Here is a 23,442-nt window from a genome sequence, read left to right as displayed (position 1 = left end):
TAGAATTCCTATAGAGATTCTAAGCTGGTCCCGTTCCCGTCTCTGGTCCACACCATCGTTTTAGGGGGAAAGGGAAGGAAGAAGGGTTAAGAATCCTGGAGCCTGTGGGACAGACAGCAGCTGTACTGCTCAACCTCAGCGCCAACATGTTGTACCTGGAGACCAATAACCCTGCATCGTACAGTGAGGTAAGGCCTTTTGCCATTGCACCGTGTGCGCGGAGACAGGGGTGTTTGCCAGCCTCCGACGGAGGGCTGAAGGCAGGATCCCATGGGTCAGCTGGGAGAACTGGACCCATGGAGGCCTAGCTGAAGTGTAATTCTCTCCTGTAGGCTACCTGTACCTGTTCATCTTCAGTGGCCCCTTCAGTACACTGAAAAGAGATATGGGTGCTTGAATTTTGGTGTCATACAAAAAAAATACTGACTACATTTTTATGTTTAATTACTGTATTTGTTGTTGTTTGCCTAACTAGTAAATTCATTGGTTTTCTGGGACAAATGTTTTTGACTTGTGACCTTCTTGGTGTGTCGGGGTATTTTTTTGTCTCAGATGGTCCACAGTTCTTCCTTGTTTGTGTTGTGTCTATTGAGGGGAAAACACAGAAGTGTTTGTCTAACTTGTTTTGCGTGTTACTTTATAGCTCTTGTGTTTGAATTGAGCCATTCACCAAACACTGGGAGTTTGTTTAAGATTGCTGAGTCTATTTGCATAGAGCAATTCTGTTGTATTTGCCAGATCTGTCAAGAAGGTCAGTGTAGGCGGCAAAAACAACTGTGCAAAAAAAAGGTGGGAAACGTGTAGTTTTATATGAGAACAGCAGAATGCTACTTCACCGACTTATTATCATTATCTTATTCATAATTCATTACCAACATCTATATTTTATTGGGATGAACTACCAGATGAATCTGATAAAGGCATTAACCAAAACGATTGTAGATGCCAGCACTGCAGATTTCAAGGAAGATATTGGAGGGAAATCTGCAGTCTACAGATTTTATTAGAATTTATTTAGACTTTTAAAAAATTCTACTTTATTTAAATTACTCAGTGGTGTAATTCCTGATTTAATTATAGATGTTTAAGGGTAAAGAAATATTTATTTATATATATATATATTTATATATTAACATTTCTGCTCAAAATCATATTGTTAGTAAATTTCCAACCTCGATTAAAATGCTTCAAGTTAAACGAAAATCCGAGTTTTCAGGGAGCGGCTGAATCATTACATTGGGAAGGTTCCGGAGGGATCGTGTTTGAGAGAAAATCAAACTTCTCGCACTAATCTCGATTTTTGTGTGTGTGTGCTTTTTTTTAAACTGATGTGACATTTTTCTTAGTCAGAATTGTGCTTGACATTTTTAGGAGACGAAGATTTCAGATTTGGTCCTCCTTTGAAATCCCCCGTCAGCGTTTAAGACTCGGTGTGGATCTGAGTGTTTGTTCTCCAGAAGCCCCTCCATTCCTTGTTGGCAGGTGGTAGTTGAGTCTGCCAGCATCAGAGCCACCAATCTTTGGCACAAAGCTGTTGTCAACACAACACCGTTAGTCCAGAGTCTGACCCGAGTGAAGTTAGGAGCCCAGTAACCCCCCCAACCCCCCCCACCCATTTAAAAAGCTGAGCTCAGGTAACCAATCCACAGTTCACACAGCTTTGATTAATGCTCTTAAATGCTCTGTCTCCCTCATCCTCTCTCTCTCTCTCTCTCTCTCTCTCTCTCTCTCTCTCTCTCTCTCTCTCTCTCTCTCTCTCTCTCTCTCTCTCTCTCTCTCTCTCTGTGATGATGGTAGGGGTTGTGAGACTATAGCCAGCCAGCCGTGTTTGGTGTTGTAAGAGGAGAATACAGGTGGATGAACCGTAGAAGATATGTTTGTTTTCTAGGTATTTATCCCAGTAGTGGGACGGTTTTTTTAATGTTCCAGAAAGACAACTGGTAAATTAACCTGGCAAAAGGTGTTGTATTTCATGAGTGCCCACCAAAAGAGGAGCTTTTTGGAGTTTTGGAATCCATTAGTGTGAGCAGCGAGTTGCAGATTTGTTAGGTGTGCACAGGTTTGCTTATAGAGTTGCGGTTGATCTTTTGAGTAGCGTCCATCTCTCTGTCGCCGGGGAAGGGGGGGGGGGGGGGGGGGGGGGGGAGACTGGTTAAGCTCCCCCTCCTCTGCATCGCTTGGCAGAGTCTCCTCAAAGAATGTGTCCACTGAGACTCCGCAGAAGAGTGTCGGGCGTGAGCGGTTAATTGCTTTAACAGTGTTTTGATTCAGATACAATCACCTGTCCTGTTCAGCCCAGTGGGCATGAAGTGAGGGAAGACACCCCACCCTACACATCCACCCCCACTCCACCCCACCCTGCTCAGCCACCCCCACTCCACCCCACCCTACTTAACCACCCCTCCTCAATTTGGTGCTTAATGGACTCTCCCCACCGTGTGCCCGAACCGATCTGATTACTCAGCCTGGGTTACACACTACCCAGGTCAGTGGAGCAAAGTTAGCACAGACCCACAGCCCCAGGCCTGGCCAGTTCTCTTCTGTCTCCTACCACTAAGCTTTAAGACATCTGGCAGTGCAGGACAGACCCGGATGGCCTGCCGGGTCGCACCTATCCAGGGCTACACCTACCTCTGAAGATCCAGGTGATTTATTGTTGCTTGTGACCACTGGAATTTTCACCAAGCTGGTTAAGTTCTTTGTTTTCAAGACAGCAGGCAAATGTTAATAGATATTCGGATTAGGTTTTTGAATGAACCATTATTTAAGGAATTAAAGAAGAGAGTGCAATTATCTGTTCTGCTATAACCCCTGAGGTGTCTGACATGGCATTTGACATGAAACAGTGATGCAAGCATGTCTTTCAGAACTGCTCATAGAAAATACCCAAAAGGGTCAACACCCAACTTTTTCCCATGTGAACTTTGTGGCATTTTTTTATCCAACTGTTAAAAACACATATGGTAATTTTAAAGATCATTTGTGGAAATGTTTCCCTGTGCATATATATGTTATAATTGATTAATCATTTTCCATTATAATCTCATCTAAATCTATGATTGTCAAGATAAATCATTTCAGATTATTTAATCAGTTGGTTTTACAACATAGACTTGTTTTTTAATGGAGTTTTTATATAACGATTTGATATTTTAGAATAAATCTACAGAGTTGTTGCACACTAGCACAAAGAGAAGCATTATTCTAATGTAGAAAAATGCAACATCTGCATGAAATGCCTCTGATACTTGATATTGTGAGGATTAAACACTTTTGTTACCGTTACATGTGTGCAAATGTTCAGTGATTGCTGCAAGCTTGTCAAAACATACAAACCCTGTTGGGTCACTTTTAAAAACTTGATTTGTACAAATAGCTGCTTATGCTCTTCAGTGTACTGTATAAACACAGCTAAATGGTTTCAGGGCAGTGGATTCAAAACAGACCCAATATAAAGCAGTACAATCTGTATTGTTAAGTAATTTTGATATTTGTATATAGACAGTTCCAAGTTGATAATATGACTGAAAGTGTTTACAGCACAAGTAAAACATGTTCTCATAAACTTACATTAAATGTAGTGTAGTCAGACTTTTCTATAACATGAATGCAACAAAAAAATAATAAAGTGGTTAAAATGCAGTCCTGCAGTGTTGATAAAGATAGGTGAGCGTGTTTGGAAGAAAATAAGAACATCAGTCTGGGTTCTGACTGACATTTGGTATTTATATGGACACGGTAACTACTTTTAAACTTTTCATGTCACCCATCACTGACCCAAAAAACTTTATGGCCAACAGGTGCCGGAAGGTAAATACTGAAAGCTGGTGCTTATCGAATAGTTTTTCCACATTATTTTTTATTATGCAGTTACTAAAATGTAACTTTTTATGGGTTTAGAAATATGAGTGCTTCAGGCCCCCAGTCCACTATTGTATTGGTTTAGCTCATTGACAGAAAAGCATCTCAGGAATTGGCCCCACAAGTTGGGACCAATCAAAATGTGCAGAAGGGGAGCAGAGCTCTGGGGAATCGATGGCAACTTTTCAGCCATGCTGCTGTTTGCATTTCAGACCTGCTCACTAAGGGCTTGTGCGTTACTGTCATTCCAAAGATGGCATCCATGGGTCGTCACTCCCGAAGGTCGCCTTCTTTTCCCCCTTTTCTCTGCAAGGGTGCATTTGCTAGCATCTGTCCATGGGCAGGGACGTGCGGGCGGGCCAGAGTGGGCCGATCGGCCGCTCACCCACGCCGCTGGAGTCTGACGGTTTACAGCAGCTCTGTTTAACCTCTCCACATCCCAAGGGGCCCACACTCAAACAGGGGCTATAAACAGGGAAGTATTTTTAAGAGCAGCTAAAGTAGTTGTTGCATGGTGGTTGTGTTATGGAGGATACCATCTGATTAAAGGCAAGGAGGAGTCTCTCCTTCCTCATGGTGTGAAGAGTGGGAGCTGTCAACACTCCTCACCTTTTGCGTGCGTTATTTTTTCACGGGTTTATTTTTTATTATTTTATTGGGCCTACTCTGTAGCGGCCAGGCTCTTGTGATTTTCATAGTAGTCTTTGTCCAGCTGCAGGCACTCATGATGAATTCCATTAGTATGTAGTAGAAGCTCTAGCTCTGCTTCACAGTTTGATTTGTGATTAGAAATTTAAACGACATGTTCTGCCACATGTTCCACCCTAACAGGCAACCTGCTGGTTCTTTTCTTCCATCATGTGTCTTCATTATTGTTCATTATTATGAATTTTGTTCATTATTATTCATTTTTTGGTGTGTATTATTCATTATTCATTATTCGTTGCTCATTAGAGTTTAGTTTAAATTTGATTGGTGGGAGTTTTTCTGTCACTGAGTCTTACACCATAAGCCCTACAGCATATGACATCACCTGTAGTGACTCCCATCTGTGATGGGACTCCAGGTGAAATTGATGTCCCATAGCAGATGCTAGGCTAGTTCTTCCAGTGTTAATGTACATACATTCTTTTAATCTTGAAAATTCATATTCTTAAATGCAGCTTCGGGATGTAGTTTGTTTTATTATGTGGAGAGTCCTCTTCTGAGTAGCTCTCTCTCTCTCTCTCTCTCTCTCTCTCTCTATCTCTCTGTGTGTGTGTGTGTGTGTGTGTGTGTGTGTGTGTGTGTGTGTGTGTGTGTGTGTGTGTGTAAGAATGTGTGTAGTACCATTTTCAAATGAACTTATTAAAAATTGCCAATAGCAAGAACACCCACGCTAACGTTTACACCATTGTGTCATAACTTTCTCACTGGCTTTTGGTGCAGAATAAAAGGGAGGCTTTGAAACGTCTGTGCATGATTGGATCAGTGTCTGAGCAGGCGGGGCATTCCACCATGGAAGGATCAGACACACACGGTGTGGCCATGTAGACCCCTCTGTCTCTAGAGGACTCCATTATCTTCTAATTGCTCCATTGTAGAAGCTCGTGTGTCTGAGAGCGGTAGCCCTGTGGGTGCCAGAGGGGGTCACTCCTGCCTGTGTGTGTGTGTGTGTGTGTGTGTGTGTGTGTCTTAAGTACACCTGCTGTATTGTTCACCCAGACTGGCTCTTTAAAACCTGGGTCGCAGTGGTCCTGTGGGGCTGAAAAGGCGGGTGGCACTCACACACTGCACACACACACGCACACACACACTGCACAGGTGAAATGCATCACTCTTTTCTCTCTCTCTCTTCATCTCCCCTCTCCCAGGGCACATGTGGAGGTATGCTGGGCCCCGTACACCGGCGTGCTTTCAGCTCTACTCATGTGTGCGTGTGCACAGAGTGCTTTTGCAGACAAAGAAGTGCAGGGTTTTTTTGTTTATTTATTATCCATCACTTTTTGTAATGACTTGGCCCAGTAACAAAACTGTGTGTGTATATGTGCATGTTTATATATCTCCATGGAGATCAGGTCCCTGACATTTGAATATCTGACATCACTGGCCTTATGTGGAGTATGTTGTGTTCCCTACTGTTACAAATGCATTATTTTTGTTTTCTTTATTTATTTCTTAACAAAAATTGGCACTTTCCTTTGAAAAACTAAAAGAGCCAAGCAATTTACTTTTGGCTATTGAGGTTAAGGTTAGATGTAGCTATAGCATTAATTGGCTATAGTAATCAATATGTCCATGTAAGGTCCCTACAAGCATCTTCAAAAAGCCTGTGTGTGTCTGTGTGTATGAGAGAGAGGGAGAGGGAGAGATAGTGAGTATTAAAGAGTGAGAGAAAGCAGAGAGAGAACTGGAGAACAGCTGACTCCTTCCATGTCTGAAATAAACTGGAGCTCTAGTAGAGATTAATGGCAGTTTGAATAGCCATCCAACCGTGCTCCTTCAGCCAGGAATGTGGCGTGTATAAAGGGAAAGGAATTGACGGGGCAGCCAGAGGACTGAGGCTGGAAATGGTTGGCCGGGATCCAGAACATTCTCCCTCTTCTCAGATATCGGCCAGTCGAATTCCTCCATGCGCCTCTGCTCGAAGGATGCCACGGCAGTCGAACACCGCATGTCGCATCCGCCCACTGCCTGTACCGACCTCTCCACCTCGCCATCACCAGAGCGCTCTGTCTAGTTAGGTCCAGTTCCCAGCCTGTCCGGAGTGCCAACGGAAAAGCTCTCTCATTGCTGTAGTTCAGGACCAGGACACGGGACACTTTGTTCCTCATAAATGCAGCTTAGGAAGTCACACTCACAGGGTCATACAGTAGGCAGTGGAGCAAATGCATCTTAATTAATTATGGTAACCGGGCTTTTACCATCAGCTCGGATTGGTTGGTGTTCTCATCAGGCCTGTCGGTGCTTTTCTAAGCTGACGTGCTTCTGCCAGAAGGTTCCCAGAGCACTGTGGGTAGCCGGGTCAGGATCAGCTGGTGGGCATGGGACAGTGGTGTGCTGTGTGGTACATCTGGACTCTTCTCTTTGCTGTTCATGAACTCTGATTGTCTGCATCAGCGTGCTCTGGACAGATCCTTACATATTCTGGATCGATTTTTGGATACTCATATATTCATTTTTGCTTTACATCACATTTTCTTACAAAAATACATGTATTTAACCATTGTTTGCTGTGAGCTACTGAAAGAGTCACATTTTTAGGGTTTTTACTCCATGGTGGCAAGAACAGACGTGATAAATAGAATGACCGCCTGGGTTATATTTCTCTCTGAATTACACATAAACAAAGAGTCATTTAACTCAGTCACCACAAGTTTGCCAGCAGGTACTGTTTCAGTAAGCCCACCGTGACATCACTGGCTGAGGCGTAAACATCAAAGCTCATATTCTTTGTTCTTTTATGCTCTTACTGCTGTTTCTTACTCCAAGACTGTTTTAAAAGCATATACTGACGTTGCCATTCTCTCCTGCCCAGTCACAGTACACAAACCTGGGGCTTCTCAACGGCATGGATCAAAATGGCGGCTCCACGTCAACCAGCCCCTACAACAATGAGCACGCTCAAAACGTGACCGCCCCCTCACCTTACGCCCAGCCCAGCTCGACCTTCGAGGCCCTGTCGCCGTCACCCGCCATCCCGTCCAACACGGACTACGCCGGGCCGCACACCTTCGACGTGTCCTTCCAGCAGTCCAGCACAGCCAAGTCTGCCACCTGGACGGTAAGATGCAGAATTCACACCACTGCTGCGTGCACGAAAAAAAGCACACATGACATTCTTTGTTTGTTTGTTTATTTCTTTTAATAACAAAAATGCAATATAGAAATGGTCTTGGTTTTGTGATAGACACATTGACCAGACATTTTTGCTACTTGGTTAAATTTAGCATTTATGATTTGGTGACAGTGAGCGTCATCATACTTGCCATTTGGCAGCAGACTAAGAACTTACTGTCTCCTGCTAGTTAGCAAATTCAGACAGTGAGTGGGAAGTGAGACTGGAGACATAATTGAGCAAAAAAAAATAAAAAAACACATGACAAAAAGGAGACTATATACTAATGGGAGCACTCACACTTTTTTTTGTCGTAAAAATTCTAATCTTGTGGTTGATGAGTTGGAAGTAGTTTGAGGGTTTACAGGACATCAAAAGCAGGGTTAAGTGTCTAGCTGAAGGGGTACAACACAAGCTCTCTGTAGCAGGAAATAGAACACACTGCCCTCAAGTCACCAGACCCTTGCATCCACTCACAGCCTCCAGATCAAATTCTTCTCCGAGCCCAGTTCCGCGCACGAAGGTAAACGTAATGCCCACAAGGACCTTGGCATCTGCTCGCAGTTAAAACGGTGCGTTCGTTACTGGAGTTGATTTTTCCCAATCAGTGCCTCCCGTGCTGTCCTGGAGGGAGGATTATTCCTCACAGAGAGAAGCACGAAGTCTTTATCTGTGATCACGGCTCTAGGCTCTTCTGTGATCTATATGAAAGTCTTCAATTACTAAACTGCACCTGGCAGAGCGCAAAGAGCCTTGAGGTCCAAACTGGCCTTGGTGAGATGTCTACTCTCCCACACTGGGTTCAGTACCGTCTACACTGTCAGACTTACCTCCTGCACTTTTGCCACAGATGTGCTAAGAATGTTTACATTTTGCCATAAAACAACTGAAATGTTTATTTGGACATCCAGCAACTATTGAAAGAATCAGCATAATTTACAGATTTTTCATTTTGTTTTAGGATTATTGTGTGAATCTCATGATGTGCGTCTACATGTGGTTAAAATCTTGTTTTTTGAGTAATTTTTTTATTGCAATGCATAAAGTACAATTTTTAATTGTGCAAAAAATGTCACTAGAATTTTAAAATGTAAACTTAAAAAAAAATGTTTCGTAGACACATGCACTGGTAGAATTCTCATTACCAATGCCATTTATGATGAAGAATATACTAAATTTAATTTAGTTTTGTTGAACTTTGCACATTAAACTATCAAATCAATAAATTAAAATTCGTTTTCAGAATAATTTTGCAAACTTTTAAAATACATTTTTCTCATTACTGACATTTACACTTGAAGTACAATTTTATGTTGTATTTATATACCATTTAATTAATTATTAAGTGGAAAATTTATTTGTCAACATCTTTTATTTTTTCATACGAGATGAAATTTTTTATATTATTGTTTCAAATGCAATATGTGTATAAAGTTACACTTTATGATAAATTTATCAGAATATCGATACATGTCTAAATTGTGTAAATTCTGTGATTCATCGAAAAACCCATGAATTATGTTTTTGGAATGACTGTGATTTGATGTCTTTTGAATATGTGTATTGCAAAAAGGTCTATGTTTTTAAAGATGTCCCAAAGACTCATGACTGACCCCTCCTGGTCAACAAGTGCAAGGCGGATTAACGGTTTTTGCATAGTAGAGATGCTACATTATTACTACATAGTGTCAAAGCTATGCCTCAGTGAACATTACAGTAGCTGCTTATCTGATTGTGTATGTCATTTTGTTTAGCTGAGATTGGTGTCAAAAACAGACAACCAACAAAACCAGCTAGTCAAGTTGAGTTGGCTCACGGGGAGTGTCTCGATTAAGGACAGGACATTTTTGTCTGTTATGCAGAGTACTGTTAAGTAGTAGTGTTGTGATGTTTGTCAGCCAAATGAGACAAAGAAAGGGGTCAACTTCAGGGGTGGTGCACCCCAGCGGACAGTTGTTAGCGCAATGCTAGCATGTACCAATAGGTGCCGACTTCGTTTTCGCTACTCTTAAGATTTGCCTCCACTTTTGGCATTGTCTAAAGAGCTAGGTTAATATTTTCGCAATTTTATTTGTTTTGGTTGGATGGTCAAGGTTAACCTATTGCAAATACTGATTTTCAAGCGTTTTAAATAGAGGTTGAAAACAAACGTCTGATTCAACAGATGGTGATTCCTTTCCTTCCAATCCGAGGTGCCATTAATCTTGAATTAGACACAAGATAGTCTGGAAAAACCTGTGTTTCTATTGCACCAATGATAAAAGGTAGAGCTGCCGTACGTCTTTGAGTAAACAACTACAGAGGGTAGGTAGCTGTGTGGGACGTCCCTTCGTGCTTATTGGTTGCAGGACCGTGTGGGATAGTGACATTTATACGATTCCCACCACAGCCCGTGTCATCCTCACTGCTGTCGCGTACTCCACCAAAGAACTGCAGACGCCTGACTTCAGTGTTTGCTGGAGAGGTCTTGGCTGTGAGAAACACACCCCACCCCAGACTCGTCAGAGACTCTTCACACATGGCAGTGGCCCAGACACCCCTGCAGCGTTTGCTGGGAAGTGCCACGTTGGTGTGTCCCTGCCATAGCACTGGAGCTGTACTGGAGGTCAAAGTGCACCAGTGACAAAGACAAGACAAGGGGGCTCCTTAGTTGTTGTTAGGTTTATAAGTGGGTTTGAATATTTTATTAAAGCCAGTAGTGATCACAATTGTGGTGCTGTCTTACGACAGCACAAGCTCCCTAAGTTTCCAGTACTGTGAGCTCCCTCTCACCTCCCCAATGACATCGTTTTCAACTTCCAACATTCAATGATACTCTTGTACCAGTTTTATGTGTCCATTGTGTGTGTGTTTTATTTTTTTTCTTCCAAGACTCACCGGTTCAAAACGAGGACGCTGTGTGTTGTGGGTGAAGCCTGCTCCTTGCAGACACACCTTTATCCCAGACAGGTCTTCCTGAGTAACACTGCTTCACTCACACTCTCAGACATTTCCTGGTATTGCATCCAGCCACTCCTCATTTACAGGAACACTTTTGCAATCTTGGTGTTTTTTTTTTTTTCTTGTTGGGGGGGGGGGGGGGGGGTGTTCGTTTTTGGTTTTTTTTTTTTCTTTCTTTTTCCCCGTCCCCGTCTTTGGAAAGATGACTCCTCAGATTAGTCTCTAGAAATCAGTTTGCAGTATTCCTCTGTCTTTGTTTGATAATGTTAGAGTGTATGTAAGAATTACCGTGAGTCCATCAGGTACCTGTACGTGCGATTCCATTACCTTTGTTTGGTACTAAGACTTCTGGGAGAGCTCTCCCTCGGCCTCTATGAAGGCAGCATGGGAAGACTCAGCCAAATCGCAGGGATCAGTGGAGAATGGATTGATAATACTCATGTAAACACTCAGTGCCTCCTTTCTGAACCCTATCATGCTTAAGGGCCAATCATCACCTGGAACCTACTTCACAAGTTAAGTTCTCCTGCTGAAGATCTTACCGTGCCGGAGGAGAAGGCGTCGGGTGGAGGTGGTGGTGGTGGTGGGGTGGTGGTGGTGGTGGTGGTGGTGTTTAGGGGAGGATGCGGAGGGGGGAGGAAAGCACTCAAAGACGCGAGTGTTCCAACGAAAGGTGGCAAGATGCAGCTTGTCCCAGGAACATCTGCAGGCCCGTCCCATGCTCTGTGAGATGGGGCCAGGGCTTGTTTGTGTCAAAGAGCGTGTTGAGACTCGTTTGACTTCATGGCATGAAGCCTTTAAACCTACAGAAAGAAAAGGAGGGAGAGGTGGTTGTTCTTTCCTTTCTATTTATTTCAAATGAGCTGTTGTTGAAAAGTTGTTGAGGTTTTTTTATTTTTTTGCTTTTTTTTTGTGGGAGATGATATCTAACTAGCCCACTTCTCAGACTGGTTTTGAAGTGAGAATATTTTCTCTTGTTATTCATTTTATACTTACTTTCCTTTACTGTGCAATGAGGGATTTTGTACATGTTCACCTGTTTCAAAGAGGCAGACACCAAGGCATCCATCAGTAGTGTGGCAGCCTTCAGCAGAGTGGCAGCCATGTCTGGTTTATGTTCCCCTCTTCATCACAGGATCCTCTGCATTCCCTCACCACGACGCTGGAGAAATCCAGCAAGCAGCTGCCCAAAATCTTGAGCCTTTCAGAAGCTCAAACCCTCTGTGCAACACATTTTTGAATGTGTTTAACTGGGCTTGGTGGCACAGAAGAAAAAGCCCTAGACAGACACATGCAAAGTGGCCTTTAGAGCAGAGAGAGTTTGGCGGTGCTCATGGAGAGCATTGAAGAAAACTTGGGGAAGTCCAGGGTAATTGTACTGAAGCTGTCACCCCTTTCCCAGGGAAAGATCACATTTCGAAGGCACACGGTTCAGTCCCAGGGCACGACGTACTGCCACGGAGCAGTGAGGAAGACGAGTGTGGCAAAGGTTGCCTAGGAGAGAATACCCCGTGAGAAACAATATCAGTTGTTTCTTTCAACTAAAAAAGGAACAGACCAGCTCAGCATTACTGAAGAAAAATGACCAATGATCTCCACACCTTTCAGTTCTACCCTTCAGTAGCGTCACCACCTTCTCCAAAATCATAGCATCCTCTTTGAACGAAAACTCCGAAAACTCATTTTTGCTTTCATTTTGTTCGTCAGTCAAAGAAAACACCCAAACATTTCCTTGTGACCGAAGGTATACATATTCACATCCATGCGGCTGTTCCTGATTGGAGCGTTCGAGACGCCGTGTATTCCGTAACGCTTACGTCCAACCTCTTCCAGTGGGGCATCCCTCAAAACGTGCGCGTGACTTTTCATGCAGAGAAACCCTTTGTCATCCCGTCAGCTAACTCAGTTACCCATAAGCCATCAGCCTTTGGTGCAAGCATCACATTGTCTGCAGGCAAGCTACATCTTGTGGTGTATTAGCTCCATTTCTTTTGCACCTCGGCTGGACTGCCCTAACATCTACTTCCTCCCGTCTCCGCCATCTGTCTCTAAGGCCCGTTTGTTTACGTAAGTGCCAAGTTGTGTTTTCCCAAGAAACATGCGAGAACAATGTGTTTGTGTCACATTAACTTCCAGTTCTTTCCGCATACATGCGGTTGTCCCTCTGACGTACGCAAATTCACGAGGCACCTTTTGATTTTCCAGTAGGTTGTTTTTTCCACCATAACAGCAAGCAGGTGTATTTTTTTCTCTCTCTTTCTCTCTATCCTCTTTCCTTTTTCTTCTCCACTGTGTGAGCGTGCACGTGTGAGCGTGCACGTGCGTGAGTATGTGTGCGCGTGCATGGCTACGCGCGCGACACTCGGGGTGTGTAGCTCCACATTTTTCTCCCGTGAAGCAGGTTCTGGGAGCCGTGCGGGGCATGATGCTACATGTCAGCTATGAGGCGGGACAGGACCGGAGGCGCCAGGCAGCTGGGTCTGCCCGCCCTGTCCTGCCTCAACCCGCATCTCCTCTCCGCTTCAGCACCGCCTCCTCAGCTGCAGGCGTGTCCCGACCCGCACACGTGCGCGCGCTATCGAGGGGGGGACGGGACGTGTGCACGTGGGAGCGTGAGTCTGCATACACGGTTAGAGTGTGACCTCCAGATTAAAGAGGCTGTAATATCTGTGCAGGGCACAAAGTACCTCGGTACAGTGGAGCATGGTCTAGGCCCCAGTAACTGTCTGAAACCGCTCTGGACCTTTGAGTTACAGGTTTCATTGCCGTACTAATGAGTGCAGAGCAAAAAACCGGGCTCGTCTTTAGTGACGTTAACAGTTGGACTGCAGATGTTTTTAAAAGAAATGCCACACACCAAGCTGTTGTCCTCTTGCTCTGTGCTGGGTGAGCAGTCTAGCAGACCCCAGAGTTTTACCCATTGTTCCCTGTGTAATTCTGACAAATCCTCACCCACCATTCAAAGAGTTATTCTTAAAACGTTTGTGAGCTCTACATTCCCAAGCTGTGTAATTCACATTGTGACCAATGAATGGGACATAATTACATGTTAGCCATATGCCCCTCCCTGTGGAAAAGCCACGGACTGCCATCCATCAGATCACTGTATAGCTCCACCCTGTGTGTGTGTGTGTGTGTGTGTGTGTGTGTGTGTGTGTGTGTGTGTGTGTGTGTTCTTCTCTTAGCAGCAGCTCATGCCTGGCCCTGAGCAAACACAGAAGCCTCCACACATATTTTCATGTTCAAAATGTATTGCTGCAGGGCTGGGTCTGGTGATCCTGCTGCTTGTGTGGGGTAGGGGTTGTGGGCGGGGGGGCCCAGTGGGAGAGAGAAAGCCCTGTGTGTGTTGCTTTTTCAGCCTCATGCAGAACACTTGAACAGAAAGTGTAGTTTTTTTGTCATCTTGCCTAACTGCTTCTCTCTGTCTCTGTCCTTCTGTTTGCCACCTCTGGTCTCATTCCCTTTTGTATTACTCTCTAAACACTTCAGTTTACAGGTCCCCAGTATTACTCTCCAAACACTTCAGTTTACAGGTCCCCAGTATTATTCTCTAAACACTTCAATTTACAGGTCCCCAGTATTACTCTCTAAACACTTCAGTTCACAGGTCCCCAGTATTACTCTCTAAACACTTCAGTTTACAGGTCCCCAGCATTACTCTCTAAATACTTCAGTTTACAGGTCCACAGTATTACTCTCTAAACACTTCAGTTTACAGGTCCCCAGTATTATTCTCTAAACACTTCAATTTACAGGTCCCCAGTATTACTCTCTAAACACTTCAGTTCACAGGTCCCCAGTATTACTCTCTAAACACTTCAGTTTACAGGTCCTCAGCATTACTCTCTAAATACTTCAGTTTACAGGTCCACAGTATTACTCTCCAGACACTTCAGTTTACAGGTCCCCAGTATTACTCTCCAAACACTTCAGTTTACAGGTCCCCAGTATTATTCTCTAAACACTTCAATTTACAGGTCCCCAGTATTACTTTCTAAACACTTCAGTTCACAGGTCCCCAGTATTACTCTCTAAACACTTCAGTTTACAGGTCCCCAGCATTACTCTCTAAATACTTCAGTTTACAGGTCCACAGTATTACTCTCTAAACACTTCAGTTCACAGGTCCCCAGTATTACTCTCTAAACACTTCAGTTTACAGGTCCCCAGCATTACTCTCTAAATACTTCAGTTTACAGGTCCACAGTATTACTCTCTAAACACTTCAGTTTACAGGTCCCCAGTATTACTCTCTAAACACTTCAGAAATGTGTCTTTGTTCTCAGATGACATGCACGTCCGCTTCTCTGTTGGAGGTGTCAGCAGGTGATCATTGTCACCCCCCTCACCCTTTCCGTCTGTCACTCTCCCTGTTACACGCTTTCTCTCTCTCTCTCTCTATCTCTATCTCTCTCTCTCTCTCTCTCTCTCTCTCTCTCTCTCTCTTTCCCCTTTTTTAGCTGAATGACAGCAGCTTTCAGCATGTGTGAGCTTAGGGGCTGCAGAACCATTATAGTTGTTATGACCTTTTTTTTTTGGTAATAGATCCCCTTTAACACAACCAATTTTATTTAACGCTTCCAACACTTCACTGGTGAGTGCAGTCAGCACTAGTGTCACCTCGGCTGGCTTGAGCTGTCTTGTTCTTGTGTTTCATTGTGAATGGGAACTGGAGTACTTACAGCAGGGCATACACAGAACCTCCATGACATGGTACACTTCCCCTAGTTTCTTCTCATTAAGGTGACATTAAACGGTCTTGTGTGTTATTGCAAATCTTAGTGTAGTCTGAAGCCTTTATGTGCAAAGAAATACAAGCTTTTCATCACTTTGTTATTCCCAATCCTTCCGAGTTAATTACATGTCCTAAGGGAAATGGCAAGGATTTCTGCAAGTGTGTGTGTGTGTGTGTGTGTGTGTGTGTGTGTGTGTGTGTGTGTGTATTTTAGTGTGTGTGTGTGTGTGTGTGTGTGTGTGTGTGTGTGTGTGTGTATTTTAGTGTGTGTGTTAGTGTGTGTGTGTGTGTGTTAGTGTGTGTGTGTGTGTGTGTGTGTGTGTGTGTGTGGCGTTGGGGGGAAATCTTTGCCAAGCTTGTGTAATACTCAGCGATGTCATGGGCAGGTGTTGGGATGGGCTCCTCTCACTGGAACATTTCAAATCTAAAGTTAATAGAAGTGGAATTTATTGTGGCATTGTTCCTCCCGCCAGCCTGAAGCCATGCTGCTGACTCCTCTCACGAGAGAGCGTTGTTCTCCGCGTGCTGGGGCAGTGGTGGGCTTCCTTTAGCGCAGCGCCTTCTGCTGGTGTGGAGGACATGCTGCCCACCCTGCTCCCTCTGCTCTTTACACAGGAAGTGAGGGGGAATGGGCCATGGTAAGACCCGCCCTCTCCCACGCCCTGGAGGGGGCGTAGCTCGCCCTGCACGCAGAGCCACGCTGAAATAACACCACTGCAGAATCATGCTCCAATGGCAACCGTTGACCCCCCCCCCCCCCCCCCCCCCCCCCCCCCGTTTAGATTTGAACAAAATAATGTTTAGAACAATTAGAAGAGAGTTGTGTGGTTGTCTCCAGGCCCAATCCTGCATGGACTTGTCTCACCTCTCTCTTTTTCTGTTTTTTTATTATTATTTATAACATGCCGCGCACCCTCCTAGCAACACGTTGGCCTATGCAGTCACCATCATTTATCCAGAGCCTTAGGGCTGCTCTGATGAGCCTTTAAATCAGTCTGCAGGATCTGAATGTGTGGCGTGCTCATCGCGATGGCTGCAGTGGGGTTAGTGCGTTGGTCATCACCACAGTCGTATCCATACGATAGATGTATAGAATGTATAGAATAATCCATGTATAATCTATGTATAGAATGAATCCATGTATAGAATAATCTGGTAAATCCAAGATGCTCCTACTGAAGGTTCACATATTACTGGACGGGGAGAAGTGTGTGAAAAGTGTGTAAGTGTGTGAAAATATAGTTTAAAAGCAAGTTGCAAGTTGTTCAGAAATGTGTAACAGTTCCTACAGTACTGCGCAGGGTTTTGAAACAGTAGTTCTATTTAGTTTTCTTCTTGTGTCATCATGCGTGTGGTATTCGGTGATGCAGTGTGTATGAGGACACTGTGTGTGTCGGCGGTAACGTCGGTGTTTAGGGTGAGTCATCTCCAGTGTGTGCTTCAAGGCTGATTACTGTGGTCAGTGACATGGATGGGTCTTGGGCAACATCATGCTTTCATCATCACAGCCAGAGAGGGTTAGTGGGAAATGTGGCTGTAATGACAACCTTAGCACTGCTCCAGGAACAGAAGAACAGAACAGAACTGTCCTGTGTGATAAAAACAACAACTATTTAACTCTTATTTCTTTGACTGGGGAGACTTTTGTGTTGTGGGCAGAACTCTTTTAAGCCAGTATACTGCATATTATATATATATTATTATTATTATTATTATATATTAGGTGTGTGTGTGTATGTAAGTGTGTGTGAGTGTGTGTGTGTGTGTGTGTGTGTGTGTGTGTGTGTGTGTGTGTGTGTGTGTGTGTGTGTGTGTGTGTGTCTGTGTGTGTGTGTGTGTGTGTGTGTGTGTGTGTGTAGCCGTAATCACAGGTCTGGTTGAACTCCCCTGTGCTCCAGGGCCAGTGGGCTGATAGCCAGTAGCCAGGTGCTCCCTCTTCATTGGAGTTTTATGGCTCTGCTAAGTTCAGCCGTTTCCATAATGCAGGTGTTTCACCCCAGCACCCTATGGCCATAAAAACAGAAAACCACACACACTCTCTCCACTTTTCATCTGGTGTTGTTGAAGAAAAAAAACAAAGTTTTTAGTAAATGGTACACCAAAAGACGTGAAAGATTTTTTTTTGTTGTTGTTGTTTCATTATAGTGGACTTCAAGTGAATTTCTGCTCTCATTTCCTCCCTTCCCCTCTCCTCCTTTCTCCTCTCTTCCTCTCCCATCCCCTCCTCTCCTCTCCTCTCCTCCTCTCCACTCTCCAGTACTCCACAGACCTTAAGAAGCTGTATTGCCAGATTGCTAAAACGTGCCCCATTCAGATCAAAGTCCTGACCAACCCGCCCCAGGGAGCAGTCATCCGTGCCATGCCCGTCTACAAGAAGGCGGAGCACGTGACCGAGGTGGTGAAGCGCTGCCCCAACCACGAGCTCAGTCGCGAGTTCAACGACGGTACGCGAGCACACCGGGCCTGACGCGAGAGCACCGGGCCTCCACGCCAGCACCGAAACCTTTAACTCTGAGCAGCTCGAAATTTTAATCTGTTTTTTTCTGACCGTTGAACAGGCCAGATTGCTCCACCCAGTCACCTCATCAGGGTGGAGGGTAACAGCCACGCCCAGTATGTTGAGGACTCCATCACTGGGCGCCAGAGTGTACTGGTTCCGTACGAGCCCCCTCAGGTGACGCTCATGCGCACGCCTCCACACACACACACACACACACACACACATGCTCGTCCACGTCGTTTGCGCCACGTTTGTGACGTGGCCGCTGTTTGTCCGCAGGTGGGCACCGAGTTCACAACAATCCTGTACAACTTCATGTGCAACTCCAGCTGCGTGGGGGGGATGAACCGCCGGCCCATCCTCATCATCGTCACCCTGGAAACCAGAGAGTAAGCCACGCCTATCACCCGTATTCTTCCTGCTTCCTGTGTCATGTGTGGTGAGGCTGGGGGACTGGGCACATTGGTAACAGCGCTTTGGTGTGTGTGTGTGTGTGTGTGTGTGTGTGTCCACAGCGGCCAGGTCCTCGGCCGCCGGTGCTTTGAGGCCCGGATTTGCGCGTGCCCGGGACGAGATCGCAAAGCGGACGAGGACAGCATCCGTAAGCAGCACGTGGGTGATGGCACCAAGAACTCTGAGGGTACGAAACGCCGTAAGTAGCGCTGGGAGCAGGTGATGGGGCTTATACGCACACACACACACACACACACACACACACACACACACACACACACACACAGCATGATATATACACACACGCACAGATCCTGATACACACACCCACACGCACATTCCAATACACATACAAATACACACACACATACACAACATGATACACACATGCATACACATCTACTCACACACAAACGCGCACACACACACACACACACACACACACACACACACACACACACACACACACACACACACACACACACTGCATTCTTGGGCTCTTCCAGCGTTCCAAAAAATATATAAAACACCAACATTCTAGACAAGCAAAATCCCTCAGTATTGTGATTTTCACTATGGAATGTTTGGTAGTCAAAAGGACTACACAAGTCTACACACACATCTACACACACGGCATGCTGCTGCTCTGACACTGCAACATGACATGGCTTTCTGCTCTCAGCACGTCCCTGTCCTTCCTGTCCTACACGTCCCTGTCCTGTCCTACACTCCGCTCTTGTCTATCAGGCTCTTGCTGTAATGTCGGTCATGGACTGATTTGCCCCGCCTACCCTGCCAGGCTGCATGATACCACCCCACTGCTCCCTTCGGTCTCCTCTATTGATTGACCTCATCTCTCTCTGTCTCTCTCTCCCCCCCCTCTCTCTCTCTATGTCTCTCTTTCTCTCACTCTCTGTCTCACTGCTCCCCCCCCCACCACTACAGCAATCCGCCAGGCCACTCACGGGATCCAGATATCATCCATCAAGAAAAGAAGATCTACAGATGAGGAAGTGTTTTGTTTGCCTGTGAGTGTCCACGGTTTGGTGAATTTTGTCCATTTTTGCCATGTCGGGGGTGGAGTGGGGTGGGGTTAATTGTTTATGTTTTGTGCACCTGCATTAATTGATTAATAAACTCCCTGCATCTGACACTCACTGCTCTTCCTCTATCTGCCCAACAGATTAAAGGCCGTGAAATCTATGAGATTTTGGTGAAAATCAAAGAGTCTCTGGAGCTAATGCAGTTCCTCCCTCAGCACACCATAGAGTCATACAGACAGCAGCAGCAAAACCTTCTGCAGAAACAGTGAGTACCAAACCCAGATTCAAACCCGGACCCAGACACAGACCCAGACCCGGGGCTCTGGGCTCTGGGCTCACAGGCTGACCCAGCCCTCCAGAGTAAACCCACAGGCTGTCAGTCATAGTGGATCAGAACTGTATTTATTTTTTGGGTGGGTATGGGGGGGGGTGATAGTTTGGTTAAGCTCAGCAGTAATTTGCTCTCTGTTTTTGAGCTTAGCTACAGATACTGCGAGCAGGCCACACACACACCACCATCACCAAGCTCCACCCTAGCGTTGGTTTGCAGTGTTCTAGAGTTTGGAAGTGAACTATTTAGTTTACTAGCATGTACTTTGTTTCCATGTGGATTTATATTTGCTGTGCAGTGACTTTGGAGTGGATGTGTTTGGACAGGTACGCACCACACAGCCAATCCTCTTTCTGCTAAGGATCTGAAAAGCTGACGTGTAACAGTGGCTGCCTGCACCTGAACTCCCGGTCACGGTGTAATCACCGCACGGGTGCTCGTTAAGCTGGGCTTGGGCCTTAAGCACCCGAAGCCCGTTTTAAACGCACACTCTGCGGCTAGTGTCCACAGCGCCAGTCCTTTCCAGAAGCAGCACGCTGACACTTGACTGAGGGGGGGTAGCTTGCTGAGGTGACGCTGGTTTAATGTGTGCTAGTTTAATTGAGGTCAGTGGTGATCGTTCCGAACATGTTGCACAAGTGCGGGTCAGAGCATCGGGACCGGCAGTCGGTCCCGCAGGTCTCTGCAGGACGTCACACTGGCCGTAGCAGTTTACTAAAGTGCGGGGCAAGGCTTGAGGCTTCTGTAGCCCCAGTGCACCATAAAGCAATAAAACAAAAGCCCCAGAGAGGTGGAAGGCATCGTCGACGGAGCCCTCGGACGCCCTGCCATAATGACGGCTTCTGTTGACTCTTCTCATTAAGAACCTCTCAGGTGAGGTAGTGTCTGTACAATCACAGCCCAGGCTGCGTTTCGTCTGTCATTTGTGTCTGCCGGCGGCCTGTGCGGTGGGAAAATGTGCGAGGGAATGGTGAAGGGCCGTGGCCGTTGGGCAGAGCTGAAGAATCTCTCTGCTGTGCAGGCAATGAGTAGGTGAGGGAGAGACACTTTAAAACTGCCCTCTTATAGGGCAACAGAGCATGTGTTCAGAGCCTCTTCAATAGACTTTCATTAGCCTCAACCCATAGGCCCAGTTTTTCAGACCCAAATTAAGCCCAAGCCGATATTAAAATAATTTTGAGCGTTGATTTACTATTGGCACTGCAATTTACTCCGAGACGAGGATTATTCCCATGTCTGAGAAAGTGTTAGGTAATTATTCTCCAAAAGCAATCCTGGGGAAGCAGTACTGTGTTTGTGTCAGGGCTCTGGTTGATCTGGACAGACTCGTTAGCTGTCTTTTCTTCCTGCATGCTTTCAATCTTTTCTGTGTATCTCTCTGCTCATACAATCTGTTTGTAAGTCTAAGCTTTGTTCTTCGAGCCCCTTCCATCACAAATAAATACAGAAACCCTCCTTCTCTGTGTTTTGGTCTTTTTAGGTTGTTTTGTGTTCTTCTTGTTCTATGCCATGTGCCTGCCCTTAGGTTTTACAAGATTGTCTACTAGTGCCACACTGTGGCCATCATTGTTACTGCAAGCATTTCAGGACCCATTTGTCACACAAAAAAAAGCTGAAAATTTATTTTTATTTATATATTTATTTAGCCAAATCCTAAATTATTTTGAAGGGGTGGATTTAAACCATTAATTAATTGAAGTGGTTTTCTATTTGAAATGCATTATGCATTTATTGGTAGGTCACAGGTAATAAAACTTTAATTCAAATGATGATCAAGTCTGCTTTTCTCTAAACACGTTAGAACTTTTTAGCAGCACATTCTGACAGCACTTGGTACTTCTGGTCGAGCTTTCTCATGTGGAAATACATTTCTAAGAGCATTTGAGTATGATGGAGAGTGGGCGTGGTTTATTAATGAATGAGTGTGATGGAGAGTGGGTGTGGTTTATGATTGAATAAGTGTGCTGGAGAGTGGGCGTGGTTTATGATTGAATGAGTGTCCTGGAGAGTGGGCGTGGTTTATGATTGAATGAGTGTGCTGGAGAGTGGGCGTGGTTTATGATTGAGTGTGCTGGAGAGTGGGTGTGGTTTATGAAGGAGTGTGCTGGAGAGTGGGCGTGGTTTATGATTTAATGAGTGCGTTGGAGAGTGGGCGTGGTTTATGAATGAGTGTGCTGGAGAGTGGGCGTGGTTTATGAATGAGTGCTGGAGAGTGGGCGTGGTTTATGAATGAGTGTGCTGGAGAGTGGGCATGGTTTATGAATGAGTGTGCTGGAAAGTGGGCGTGGTTTATGAATGAGTGTACTGGAAAGTGGGCGTGGTTTATGATTTAATGAGTGTGCTGGAGAGTGGGCGGGGTTTATGATTGGGTGTGCTGGAGAGTGGGCGGGGTTTATGAATGAGTGTGCTGGAGAGTAGGCATGGTTTATGAATGAGTGTGCTGGAGAGTGGGCGTGGTTTATGAATGAGTGTGCTGGAGAGTGGGAGTGGTTTGGCTGTTAGTAACACCTCCCTGGTTTCCACTGAGCACTTTTCTCTGCTTCCTGTTTCCCTGAATTCTGCTGTGTGTTGGTCCATGTCCATCCTTTCCTTAGAAGACATCCTTCATTTCCCTTTCTTCCTGCACCCCTCTGCCTCCCTCTCTCTCCCCCACCCTCTCTCCTTCTTTTCTTGCATCCTTCTTTTTCCTCTGTTCACATTTGCTCTTTTCCCATATCTCTCTTTTCTGTATTTCTCTATTCTGTCTTTTTCTCTCTCTTTCTCTTTCTCTCATGTGTCTCTCCATTTCCTCTCTACTTCTACCTCTCTCTCTCTCTCTCTCTTTCTCTCTCTCCTTCTCTCTCTGCAGTCTCCTGCGGGCCCGCCTGCGTTCTGAGTTGCTGGAGCCAATTGGAGAGCAGAGGAGACGCTTCAGTGCTTCCTAAATGCAGGAGTCACATTCCTCTCCTCCTCTTCCACTCCCTCAGCCACCCCCACTCCTCTTGCCCTCCTCCATCTCCTCATCCTTCACTCCGCCTCTCCAGGTGGCCACCTCTTCCTACTGCTACTCTTCTGATACCGCAAAAAAAACAAAACAAAAAGGACAACGTTCAATTTCGGGTGCTGTCACCCAGGCACTGGTGTCAGCTCACTGAAGCAGTTGCTCACAGACTTTTGAAGACTGTTAGGACAGAGGGACGAGCACGCCCCTCGTCCCACGCCCCTCGTCCCACGCCCCTCGTCCCACGCCACTCCCCTGCCTTGATCCAGCTCTCATTTTGTAGTCAGAATTATCAGTTTGCGTGCTAATGTGTTTAACAACCTACACTCACACTTGGGTGAACGTTTTAATTATATGACAAATTTAAGACCTGGATTTCTCATGTAATGTGTCATATCATTGTTTCTCATGATCACACATAGACCTTTTTTGTTTCAGTGTTTGTTTCTCATGAACTCACTCACAGACCTTTTTCGTTTCAGTGTTTATTTCGTTGTTTTAAGGGCCCTTACTGCTGAGTTGGCGTTTGCCCCAGCACTTGTTTGATATGCTGGTATTGCACAGGAACTGATTGCACAGAAACAAGAACTCAGCTGACCACCCCCACTCAGCTCCCTCTTGCTTGCTCTCTCTCTCTCTCTCTCTCTCTCTCTCTCTCTCTCTCTCTCTCTCTTTCTCTCTTCCTATATCATCCTGATTGTCTGAACCAGGAACCAAGCACATCTTCTCTGTGGGACTCATAGCATTCTTTTAAGCTCGTGAAAATGTTTCAGACAGCTTTG

At 45.4% G+C, this 23,442-nt stretch overlaps 1 protein-coding gene across 4 annotated transcripts in view; it reads left to right on the top strand.

Moving 5' to 3' along the window:
• tp63 (tumor protein p63) overlaps positions 1 to 23,442 on the top strand; it is a 29,181-nt gene continuing 5,739 nt past the window's right edge. For 2 of the 4 annotated variants that reach the window (XM_077015090.1, XM_077015092.1), the window contains exons 1-8: positions 2 to 188; positions 7,379 to 7,624; positions 17,611 to 17,797; positions 17,912 to 18,027; positions 18,133 to 18,242; positions 18,369 to 18,505; positions 19,252 to 19,334; positions 19,490 to 19,614. In XM_077015090.1, the coding sequence (XP_076871205.1) occupies positions 147 to 188; positions 7,379 to 7,624; positions 17,611 to 17,797; positions 17,912 to 18,027; positions 18,133 to 18,242; positions 18,369 to 18,505; positions 19,252 to 19,334; positions 19,490 to 19,614 (1,046 nt within the window). In that variant the 5' untranslated portion in view covers positions 2 to 146. Of the gene's footprint in view, positions 189 to 7,378; positions 7,625 to 17,610; positions 17,798 to 17,911; positions 18,028 to 18,132; positions 18,243 to 18,368; positions 18,506 to 19,251; positions 19,335 to 19,489; positions 19,615 to 22,528; positions 22,800 to 23,442 lie in introns of those variants that run through there. The other 2 variants (XM_077015093.1, XM_077015091.1) reach the window with 2 other exon arrangements.

This window comes from Brachyhypopomus gauderio, chromosome 8, assembly GCF_052324685.1.
Source record: "Brachyhypopomus gauderio isolate BG-103 chromosome 8, BGAUD_0.2, whole genome shotgun sequence".
In the NCBI taxonomy this organism is placed as follows: domain Eukaryota; kingdom Metazoa; phylum Chordata; class Actinopteri; order Gymnotiformes; family Hypopomidae; genus Brachyhypopomus; species Brachyhypopomus gauderio.
This window is presented reverse-complemented; position numbering and strand designations above follow the sequence as displayed.